The sequence below is a fragment of the Lottia gigantea genome (genome assembly GCF_000327385.1).
Source record: "Lottia gigantea unplaced genomic scaffold LOTGIsca_93, whole genome shotgun sequence".
NCBI classification, from domain to species: domain Eukaryota; kingdom Metazoa; phylum Mollusca; class Gastropoda; family Lottiidae; genus Lottia; species Lottia gigantea.
Genome location: NW_008711042.1, coordinates 1,044,508 through 1,057,227, shown reverse-complemented (window position 1 = coordinate 1,057,227; position 12,720 = coordinate 1,044,508). Strand labels below are relative to the sequence as shown.

Here is a 12,720-nt window from a genome sequence, read left to right as displayed (position 1 = left end):
TGAATAAATGTTTATAAGCCTTTGATCTCTGTTTATTGAGTAAAAACTATCTAGCTAAATGATATGAATAAATGTTTAAAACCTTTGATCCCTGTTTATTGAGTAAGAACTATCTAGCTAGGTGATATGAATAAATGTTTATAAACCTTTGATCTCTGTTTATAGAGTAAGAACTATCTAGCAAGGTGATATAAATAAATAATTATAAACCTTTGATCTCTGTTTATTAAGTAAGAACTATCTAGCTAGGTGATATGAATAATTGTTTATAAACCTTTGATCTCTGTTTATAGAGTAAGAACTATCTAGCTAGGTGATATAAATAAATAATTATAAACCTTTGATCTCTGTTTATTGAGTAAGAACTATCTAGCTAGGTGATATAAATAAGTGTTTGGAAATCTTTGATCTCTATTTATACAGTAAGAACTATCTAGCTAGGTGATATAAATAAGTGTTTATAAACCTTTGATCTCTGTTTATTGAGTAAGAACTATCTAGCTAGGTGATATGAATAATTGTTTATAAACCTTTGATCTCTGTTTATTGAGTAAGAACTATCTAGCTAGGTGATATGAATAATTGTTTATAAACCTTTGATCTCTGTTTATTGAGTAAGAACTATCTAGCTAGGTGATATCAATAAATGTTTATAAACCATTTATCTCTGTTTATTGAGCAACCTGATCATCAACAACGTAGACTTTTCGTATCATGCACGTTCCACTCATGCCAACGGTGCCTGTTTAAAGCATAAATAATGAAGCCTATTTTTTGGTCGTGCACAGTGCGACGAAATGGCACGCATTGCTTCGACCGATTGCTCGGCATTGTCTGGACGAAAATCGCCAATGTGTCAGGCTTGATGATATGATTGATACTCTGAAGTGGTAATTAGTTAGTTATAAGAACTCGAACATCAGGGAATATCGTCACAACTGTATTTAACATTATAAACACACACTTTAGACTTCATCTGTAATTTCTTGTGAAGGGAACTTTAACTGTTTTTTATCATCTGTGAACAAACTTGGCCTATTTGTAAGCAACTGTGTACAGAGGTCAAATAGTGGCGATAGCATCCACTCTATAATGTGGGTGTATTAGCTAGATATATACAAGGTTATTTACAACACACTGTTCTTTATATTTTTATTGTGAAATTTGAGAGAAGTTTTATAAACAACTCAGTTGGTGACATTTGTTTATTATTTTATTTCTTTGTTGGGTATCACCTGACTTCTGTTTATTCCCATATCGCCTGAACCTCCATTAAATATACCGACCTTGACATGAATTAAAACCCGGAACAAGGACAATTTCTTGTGAGGTCTAATTTTAAGAAAGGGGCGAAACGGAAAAGAAGGGGTGAAGTGGAGAAGAGGTGAAGCGAGAAAGGGCAAAATGGATCTTGGGCGAATTTGGGAGACAAATTGGGTGGGGGCGATATAGCAAAAGGAGCAAAATGAAGCGAGACACGCCTTTCATCACTTTAACCCAGTGAAATATATTTACATTATAGAATAGTTTAGATTCTAGTATTTAAGATAAAGATTTGACTAAGGGGTACTGAAAAGCCTTTCAAGATAGTTTTGGAAACCATTGTTATAACTAACTTTAGATTTATAACTAGGTGGTTCTGTGGAAGCGACATAGGCACAAACCTCTTTTCTCTCTTTTGATAAAACCTTTGAAAAATTAAATTGTTTTTTTGGCATTTTAACATATATCATCAGACAAAATCGAATAAAAAACATTTCAAAATTGGCTAGAATTGAAGTTGGGGTTAATTAGGAGTACAGACCACTTTCTTAGGACGGCAGATACCCTCCCCCTGGCGCCGACACCGAGTTTGTGATCAATTCTATAACGTGCTGTACGGTTTTACATTTAACTCACGTTAAAATAAAACTGTTACAATCTTCTGACCTTAACATGTTTTGACTATAATTCATCATTCTGAATACAGCTGTTAATGTAGGTTTATACTGGAATGTAAATGATATTTTACGAGTTTCGAAAATAAAAAAATCAAATATTATATATCTCTCCTATCGCACGATTTCACTTCTTCTTCTCACGGCTATAACTTAAATACATTAAATCTAGACTTGACAGGAATACCAACACGAGGCAATGACCTTCGATAATAATAACTATAGAACTGTGAACAGCTCCCAGCGTGGCCCAGAGACCTTATCTCATTGTTTTTGGATCTTCTAGCCTGTCAGCTTTCTACTTCGGTGTTTTTAAGCCATTCTCCTTGAATAGAAAATATCTCCAATTTTGTATAAAGTTTATAAGAGATACTCTCCAGGGTGGTCCTCAAATATTTTGTGGCTGACCATTTTATTAGCTTCCATTTGATAAAAAAAAATGTAACACCAGCAAAATTTTGTGACATTTAAATGATATTGAATGGTTGCGCAAGCCTCTTAGAATTAATATGACGTTTTGCTTTAGGGCTACACTGTCAACGTTATAAACTTAAAGATGAGTTTCCTTACCTTGTATTGTCAAATTAAGCAAACTAATTGATTAATTGGTGTTTCTAATGAATTATCATGTATTCTTAATCATATCATTATGTTCTTATTGCATATAATTAAGAGTTTTAACCAATCATAAATGTACATGCATGCACAGTCTGGATAAACAAAAAAAAAATTTTGAACGTTTCTTGATCGGTCACTCATTGGAATTCTTCTGGTAATTATCTTCTAATTTGGCCATTTATGAATTAGTTACAGACATGTGGGACAAACTGGTATTTTGACAATGTTGACAATAATTACTTTTACTAATATCAACAAAAGTCCTGAAACAACTCATAAATACAATGCAATTGCCTAAAGGTCCATTTACATGGGACAGAAAGTTGTATAAACCTTGCTTTATAAAGCAAAATTTGCCATGTAAACAGTGCAATTATACTGTATTATACAGCTTCAAAGAGTTGTATATTTCACAGATCGGGATAGAACATCTGGAAACTTTTAACGATACTCAAGGATACTAGTCCGTCAAATCTGGCCCTACCCAGACGTGATATACAGGTGTGATAGATAGGGCCAGACTCAAAAGTTCACATTTGCTCATATCCTTTTTTGAATCGTTATTTTTTTGACAAAAGTCAAATTTGGCAAAATGTTGGTATCCGATGAAGACATTGCGGAACATTCTGCAAAAATAAAGGCTTTTTCCTTCTTCTTACAATTCTGTAAGTTAAGTCTACCGCCTGACTGTATTTGGTACCGGGAGTAACCGAGAGTAGTAACTAGTAAGTGTATTTGGTCTAATGACTTCAGTGTGGTAAGGTTATCAGGCCCAATGACCTTCGAGTGTTTTACGGTGTCTATGGACCTTAGGGTGGTAAGGGTATGTGATCTAGAGATAATGACAAAAGGTGGTAAATGTTTGCAGTTCGAAGGTTGCCGAATGCATGTAGCTATACCTGATCAACTCACTCTTGTAGGTGACGCTTTGTCTTGAGATCGAATACTCAGCTTTGAGGGGTGAAAGACGGTAAATGGTACTATGCTACTATTATTGTTCTTCAGATAGAAAGGGAAACAACTAGGCTAATTCTACAGTCTTGAGAAATATCGCCATGTTCTTAAATTCATGCCGTTTAATTTCAGAGTTATATTTTTAAAATACACAATGATTTGTTTTTCTTTACTAATGTTATATTGTTATAGAGTGATTATATAATAATATAGGTTATATAGGATAGTGTTACAATATCAAATACAGTAACAAACAATTGAAGCATATATTTTAACATCAATTCATCATAAGAAGCAAGAAGAATTCTATAATTACAATATAAAGTAGAGGAACGTCAACTTGTGAATAAGATTGTATTAAATTAAAGTTCCCTCAAGTACACAGTCAAAGGTTAGAAAATGTCAAGACAATTTTTTAAATAAAATTCAACCATGCAATGTTGTTTTTTTAATCATGTATTTCAGCAACAATCTAAAGAAACTAAAGTAATTTAAAGTAAAGGTGTCCCATTTTGAGCGGTTGATTTGAGTGTTGAAAATATGTAAATAGTCTTCAGAAGTTTTAAAAATGAACGAAAATCGCATAATTCCTTCAAATAATATCTCAAACTAGGAAATTTACCAACAATTTCTATATATGTCTTTTCTATATCACAGAGTATCTTAAAATCACGAGTCGTCATTTGAAGGCTCAAATTTCGACGGTGAGCTGTGAACACTATTTCTGATTAGATTAGTTCCCGTTTCTGAGACTAAAGTTTGATTGGTCAAAAAGAATGGCGCACCTGTACCTTTAAGAGAATAATGAAACGTATTAAAAACGAGTGGTTATCTTCAGGACCAAACACCCAAATAGAAAAAAATAACGTTACAACCTTAGGATTTTGCGAAAGCATTTTTTATTAAAGTTTCATCAAAATTTTATCAAATCTTATCAAAATCTTTTCAAAATTTCATCCAAAATGTAGCCTGTATCAAATGAAACCAAAAAATATTCGCCAAAGTTCTATCGACTGTGAGCAAAATGCATGTCAACGGCAAAAATCCTGTTAACTTTCAGAGGTTTCTTAGGTTTTTTTTGTGTATCTGGGACACTGATAGCATGACCTTCTCCATTCCAATTTTCAATCAGACGTCTGTGGTTCCTGCAATTCCACTAAAACTAACTGATGACATGACTAATCGCAAAATATGCTTTATCGCATAGGGTGTATTATTTTAGCTCTCCGCGTAAATCTGTCCGCCTAAATAGAATGGAGTCGGAGAAAACCAAGGAAAATAAACAGTGCTCCTTTTCTTACAGTTTTTGAAGGCATGGACTTTACTGCTAGAATCTGAGGAGAAAGATTGTAAGCGGATATTTCTGGTTTGATAGTGCTTGCATTGCTCGCTTTGTAATTATTTTGGTCGGATCTAATTCCACCGTTTTGCAGTCAGTAGTCTAGGTACCAGTGGCGTAATTTAGAGGGGATTTCGTGCGGAGAGTTGTAAAGCCATTTTCGTGGTCCTTCGCAATTAATCACGTCATTAAACACTTATTAATGTCTAAGATACACAATAAAATTTGTTTTAGAAACTTTTCACAATCCCTTTAACTCATCTGAAAACTCACTAATACAAGAATATACAAGCCTGTTGTGGAGGATCGGGCCGACAGACTGACAGGGGAGGCAACAAAAGACACATGTGATGGGAGTGTTTTTTTTATTAAGGACATAATTATGCTCACACTGGGTAGACTAGTTTACCACTATCACTAGTATTGTACTAATAATTTCGCATCTATTTCAAACAGACAACACATGTAAGAAGTGCGTCATTTTCATAGGGAGGACATGGTAGTGATCCACACCATGCTCTCACCCAGTATAATAGTTTACCATTTTTATCACTTTTTGTGCCGCTGATGTGTGGGTTATCATCTAAACAAATATATTGAGACGCTGCATTATGCTCATAATACCCACTGACTAACTCTCCATGGTATGCTTTCTGCCAGCCTTGATAACATTCTGATCTAGCTGGTATCATTAATACTGTAGAAAACTGGCTAGTTCGGCATACAGCACATGGTACTTCATAATTATGTAATCGCATTGTACCACCCTGATATTCTGCACCATACATATATCCCCAATGATCATTTTTCAAATGTTTATCAACGTTCCATATTGGATCAGGTGGTAGACAAACATATTCTGCTGCTCCTCCAGTATGTGTAAATTGTGATCCACCAGTTATACCTAGATATAAGTTAACAAGAATTGAACACACCTGCTATAACCTCCCATTGACTTGCTGTGAGATCAAATGAAATTATAGATCTGCTTTTATTTGAATCAGACCCGTAGTCAGACTGGATTGTTTGGAGGGGCAAGATATATATCAGGAGGGGCAATGGTGTTTAGTTGCAGTAATGGAATTGGTTCGTTGTCAGATTTTTTCTGGAATCAAACAAGATCACGTCACATTAATATCATATAAATTATTCAGTCTACCGTATAAAACATAAAAACTGTACCTGAATATACTAACCGAGATACATTTCGGGGACAATCTCTTCGTCCCCATCTAGTAAATATACTACCAGTTTCTTTAGAAGTCCAATCTAGAAGATATAAGTATATAGGTCTATTAGGAATTGTGGTGAAGTTGTTGTTCACGAATTACATTAACCCATGTCAAGAGGGCTCGGCAAGTCCACCCCACTAAGAAAACTCTAGTGAACTATAATAGTAAACTCTATAACACCGTTATAGATTCCTGAACTAGATTCCTGAACACCACCGAATGTAGCCTAAATATAAGGATTGAATGTGGATTTTTTTGCGTTCATGCATTGGTTGATGAACGTCTAATTTTCACGTGTTAATTTGCCATTTAATGAACTTTAAAAAATCTACATTCAATTCTTAAATAATCTTCAAACAAAAAATGAAACCAATCTATCAAAGACTGTATTTTTTAGTTCATGAGACGCGTCCATTGACACTGAAGTCGAATAATGGATTCCCGCGATGTTTAAAACATAGGACTTTTTACATAAATCACGTACAGGACTTGAACCATCACTTCATCGTTTCAATTCTTTTCATATTTGGTTTCCAAAAAATATCTTTTTCTATGCCTGGTAAACAAAGGGTTAACTTACTATTTCTTGATAGGGGTTGATTTTCTCGGGCGTCTTCCTTTTTTAGTTCCTCAATTTTCGTCTCCAATTCTTTAATTTTGATATTCTGTTCCAATATTTCAATGTCTTGCTCCGCAAGTTTAGTATTTTGTTCTGCTAATTTGGTATTTTGTTCTGCTAATTTGGTATTTTGTTCTGCTAATTTGGTATTTTGGTCTGCTATGTTGGTATTTTGTTGTGCGAATCTTGTATTTTGTTGAGAAATCTGAACTTTTAAATCTTGAATATCATCTGTTGTATCTGTCCGTGAACATGGTTGTAGTGATGATTTATCCGATACTTTAGGAGTTGTTGACAGGTCATGACATGAAACATTAATAACAGAAAATAGTAGAATAATGTGTAGTAGAATCATTGTGAATATTTAAGTTGTGGTCGTTGATGCATTTTCTTATATAATATATTCTACATCCTGTAGTTGCCTGGCAAGGTAAACTATACAACATTTAAAGGACAAAATAGTTGTGGGTTGGTGTATTATATTATACTATTCAATAAAGGCGAATTATTGATGATATCACAATTACAGAAAAAAGTTTTAAAAACCTATGATCGCTGTTCTCTGAAACACAGCGAACAGTTTGCATTTATTATTGCGATGCATTGAGATGTTCCACTTTATCATCCCCAGTGGTCCGCAAACAGTCGCAGTGGATCTGAGGCTGAGTAAATTTAATACTAGATTTTTTAATATCAAATTTTATCTAATTTTATTATAAATATCTGTAAGGGTTCTTATCCCAGAAATTAACATATTGCATTTTTTTCACCCATAATTCAGATTAAAGATGGGTTCCCTTATTTTCATTTATGAAAATGAAAATGCTAATACTTATATCAATAGAAAGTAGACGTGTTCTAATGACTTGGAAAAATACCAGTTCGTATCACATGTCCTTAATTAATTCATGATTAGCTAAATAAGAATCACTTGCAGAATTCCAGTGAGTGACCGATCAAGAAAGGTCAAAAAGTATTTTTTGTTTAACCAGACTGTACATACATGGACATTTTATGATTGGTTAAAACTCTTTATTATATGAAATAAGAACATAATGATATGATTAGGAATACATGATAATTCATTATAAATACAAATTAATCAATAAATTTGCTTAATTTGACACTAAAAAAAAAAAAAACGCATCTTCACAACAAATCGAAACAAGGAAAATTTTTAAGTCTGAATATGTTGTTGATATCACGATGTTTAGGTATTGTCTGGCTAAGTGACTAAACAAACAGGATTTTGATAAGTATCTACGGATACTGACTTCACTGATAACACATTGGTATATAAAATTAAAATCAAACCCCCGCATGCGGCATAATAATAATAGGTTTCAATTTCTTCTTCTTTAAATGTCCGATTCGAGATCAGTTTCAAATTACAAAAATATTTTTCTTTGCAAATAGATATGGTGTTGAAGAAACAATTGACTTTTTTATGGAATGAAAGTATCGTCGAGTATCGATATACGACCTCACACGATCTGTATACTCTTACTACACTATTGTCATTTAAATACAAACTATTACTACACTATTGTCATTTAAATACAAACTATTACTACACTATTGTCATTTAAATACAAACTATTACTACACTATTGTCATTTAAATACAAACTATTACTACACTATTGTCATTTAAATACAAACTATTACTACACTATTGTCATTTAAATACAAACTATTACTACACTATTGTCATTTAACTACAAACTATTACTACACTATTGTGATTTAAATACAAATTCTTACTACACTATTGTGATTTAAATACAAACTCTTACTACACTATTGTGATTTAAATACAAACTCTTACTACACTATTGTCATTTAAATACAAACTCTTACTACACTATTGTCATTTAAATACAAACTCTTACTACACTATTGTCATTTAAATACAAACTCTTACTACACTATTGTCATTTAAATACAAACTCTTACACTATTGTCATTTAAATACAAACTCTTACTACTCTATTGACATTGTCATTTGACTACAAATTCTTGCTACACTATTGTCATTTGACCACAAACTCTTACTACGTACGCTATTGTCATAAGATTAATTAAACTTTCAATCTCGGGTCACTGTTAAAGGGGAGGCTACTCTTTTTTGTTTATGTTTTTTCAGGCAATCTCAATTTCTGTACATAACGTCGTGTCGTATATAGACACTGATTACGTCTTCTCAAATTGAAATGCTTCTTTATGATTATGGTCTTCAGGTAAAATAATATGGTCTGGTGTTTCAACAATATAGATGGCCTATAATATCGACAATTTACATAGTACATAGTGTAAAGATCGCATAACAATTTTAAAACAAGTAATAAATGAAAACACGTTTGGCACAGTCGGTTTTGTAGGCTGTTCCTGTTGATTTACAACAGACATTATTAATTTTCACGATGGACACTTCGTCATTACTTCAGGTTTCAGTAGGTGTGTCTTGTTTGAGAATTTCAACCAATGAGAACCCAGGAAATATTTTCTCCGCGGCAGCATAAACAATCTGTCACGTGTGCTTCCGGCCTTATCAAAATAGGAATCTGAAATCATATTTCGCCTATTTGATCCTTATTTTCTTCACTTTTTACATTTTTTCAAACTGAAGCTATGATCCTAGTGACCATTTCCTACTTGTCATTAATCTTGGTGCCGGTGTTCAGCGATGATTGCCGATTAATCAACATGTCTCCAGACGGAAAAGAGGTTCCTTTTCCAAGCGACCACCGCGCATACAACAAATTAAAACCATTCATAGGCAAAAGGTTTGTTGCATGGTTTCCCATAGTATTTATTTACTTAGAGACTAAAAACTTTAACTAGCCCAGCCTCCCGAAACTTTGACTACAAACAAGGGGCAGGCTGACTTCATGGGGGACTTCATCAACTGTCAAGGTTGATTCAAATGGAGCAGAGAGGCACAATCCTGTCTGAGAGGGTTCTTCTACTCTAGGGTTTTGTAAAATAAGGGATTGTTGTGGCTACGTAGTTATAATTTCGATTATCATTAATCAAATTCCATAATCGATTATATGTCAAAGTTACATTTTCTCCACTGTTCCTGTTAGCATGTAGTAATCTTTTCCTCATAGGTTGCCTTCAGCATATAACTTACCAACAATAAGCCATAATAACAGATCAAAGCAAGAATATACTTCTATGAGACAAAAATAACCCATGGAATTAAAAATTTTATGATTTTAATGTAGCAATTACAGGGTTTTGATTATTTAATTATTATTTCTGTCAATAATCGATCTCAATTTTGGTAATCGATACCCAGCCCTAGGTTCTTTCCAACCAAATTTTTAAAAATTGAAATTATTTGGCGCATATTGACACATTTTGGGTCAAAAACATATAAAGAATGAATTCAAAATTTTAGAAATAAAGTGGGGGTGCAAACCATGATTTTAGCCTTTCCCATTTAGATCTAGTAGAATATTGAACAATTCTACCGTGAGACATCTTGATCTGGTTGCGTGCGTATGAAGACATTTCATAATGAAAGGCAAATCAGTATAAATGGCTTTCCTGTGCACTCAAAAGCCCTGTGGATAGCTTAAGTGTAGAGCTTGAAGTTCTTGGCTGCAGTATTAATAGTCACTTCATGCTTTATAAATCTTTATCTATTAAATAATGAAATTTTATTTCAGATATACTGCTAAAGATGTTGTCCTCAAATTTGTGTACACAATTGGAATATGTAAACCTGTGGACGATGACAACACGTATCCAAATGTGAGTGTTATTCAAACCAATGTGGGTGTAGTTTCTGAGGGTCATAAAAAAGTTTATGTTCTTGGAATGTATAACCAAACACAACTCAAAGCAGGCAGTGAGTAAATATATCTATCATTTATTATAGTTTCAGGAGGTGTACAAGTCTGTGCAGTCTGCCTAAGATCTTAACATACTTATACTGGTACAGAAATTTGAATTGTTAGAAATGTGGTTAAAGTACCATATTGTTAACTGTGGTATTGTTGTGATCATGATGTACTGTCAAATTTTTGTCTGCATAGGATCATCTACACAATTTGTTTCCAAATGTAGACATGAGAATAAGTTCTACTTGTCCAACTTCAGTGGGGATGCAGGCTGAAAATAGGTCAGTTGTCTGAAGATCACATATGGTGAAAATCAGAGTAACAACACAATTAAATTTCTGTCTTAATATTTCTATTTGTAACTCTGTTGTTTTTGAAAGATGTTAATTCATGATTGTGAATTTTTTCACTTTTAAAATTTTTGTGAAAAGAAACCAGTAAGAACCATACTCAAGAAATATGGCTATATACACCCACAACATAATATATAAATATCATAATATCCATCGCCCATCTCTAGTTATCTCTTAATCAGACTCTTATGCTGCGGGCACACAAACAGTCTTGGTTGCCAATTTTTGTGGCCAACTCGAATCTTGAGTAAAATCTCACATGTACCTGCGATTCAATGACAAGATATTCTCATTGGCAACAAGATTTATGATATCAACCAATATGATATTTGTGGCCGATTGTTTTATCGTCTGCAAGACAGAGCATCATCATTAATTAGATTCATTTCAATCTGCACATGAAATTTTTTGTCTTCCCATGTGTCTACAGCTGGTCAGCAAAACTCATGCCAAGATTCTCGTCGGTAACTTAAGCCCTGTTTATACAGCCAAATGTTACTCACATGAGCATATTTACTCCTAGAGTATATTTGCTTATGTAAGTAAACGTGGTTGTATAAACAGGGCTTTAGACTGTTTGTGTGCCCTTAGCCTTATTGACAGACTGATATATGTATATTTATCGCCAATAACAGGAACTTATTGACCCTTGCTGATCCATTGGTTGATGTTTGAATGTGGGGTATGTGACAATTCTTATCTTTCATGTGATATTTTATTTACAGATGATTGGATTATGATAGAATTTAGGGGTGGGGACCCATATGGTGGTCATTGTTCAAGAGAAAAAAGAAAAGCTGTCATTATTATTATATGTAACCCAAATGCTGATGACGTAAGTTTTTAAAAATTGAAATGCTTGTTTCCCTTATAAGTGTCAGCATCTGATGATTACTTTACTGGCCCAATATAAGTTAACTGTTTTAAGCCCAATGTTAGTAAGCTGTTATGATCCCAATGTTAGTAAGCTGTTTTAAGCCCAATGTTAGTAAGCTGTTATGAGCCCAATATTAGTGAGCTGTTATGAGCCCAATCCAATATTAGTAAGCTGTTATGAGTCCAATATTAGTAAGCTGTTATGAGCCCAATATTAGTGAGCTGTTATGAGCCCAATATTAATAAGCTGTTATGAGCCCAATCCAATATTAGTGAGCTGTTATGAGCCCAATATTAGTAAGCTGTTATGAGCCCAATATTAATAAGCTGTTATGAGCCCAATCCAATATTAGTAAGCTATTATGAGCCCAATATCAGTAAGCTGTTATGAGCCCAATATTAATAAGCTGTTATGAGCCCAATCCAATATTAGTAAGCTGTTATGAGCCCAATATTAGTAAGTTGTTCTGAGCCCAATATTAATAAGCTGTTATGAGCCCAATCCAATATTAGTAAGCTGTTATGAGCCCAATATTAGTAAGTTGTTCTGAGCCCAATATTAGTAAGTTGTTCTGAGCCCAATCCAATATTAGTAAGCTGTTATGAGCCCAATATTAGTAAGCTGTTATGAGCCCAATATTAGTAAGTTGTTCTGAGCCCAATCCAATATTAGTTAGCTGTTATGAGCCCAATATCAGTAAGCTGTTATGAGCCCAATATTAATAAGCTGTTATGAGCCCAATCCAATATTAGTAAGCTGTTATGAGCCCAATATTAGTAAGCTGTTATGAGCCCAATATTAGTAAGTTGTTCTGAGCCCAATCCAATATTAGTTAGCTGTTATGAGCCCAATATCAGTAAGCTGTTATGAGCCCAATATTAATAAGCTGTTATGAGCCCAATCCAATATTAGTAAGCTGTTATGAGCCCAATATTGAGTAA

At 33.6% G+C, this 12,720-nt stretch overlaps 2 protein-coding genes across 2 annotated transcripts in view; one reads left to right on the top strand and one right to left on the bottom strand.

The window, feature by feature from the left end:
• Positions 1–5,291: 5,291 nt before the first annotated feature.
• LOTGIDRAFT_134797 (hypothetical protein) lies at positions 5,292–5,606 on the bottom strand (the record flags this gene model as incomplete). The annotated part of the gene is made up of 1 exon (XM_009068763.1): positions 5,292–5,606. One exon carries the CDS (start codon positions 5,604–5,606, stop codon positions 5,292–5,294), a length of 315 nt encoding a protein of 104 aa, XP_009067011.1.
• A 5,963-nt stretch (positions 5,607–11,569) lies between these two features.
• Positions 11,570–12,720, top strand: part of LOTGIDRAFT_134805 (hypothetical protein) — a gene marked incomplete at both ends in the record, with an annotated part of 37,928 nt that continues 36,777 nt past the window's right edge. Inside the window, one exon of the mRNA XM_009068762.1 lies at positions 11,570–11,741. Coding sequence (XP_009067010.1) covers positions 11,570–11,741 — 172 coding nt within the window. The remainder of the gene's footprint in view (positions 11,742–12,720) is intronic.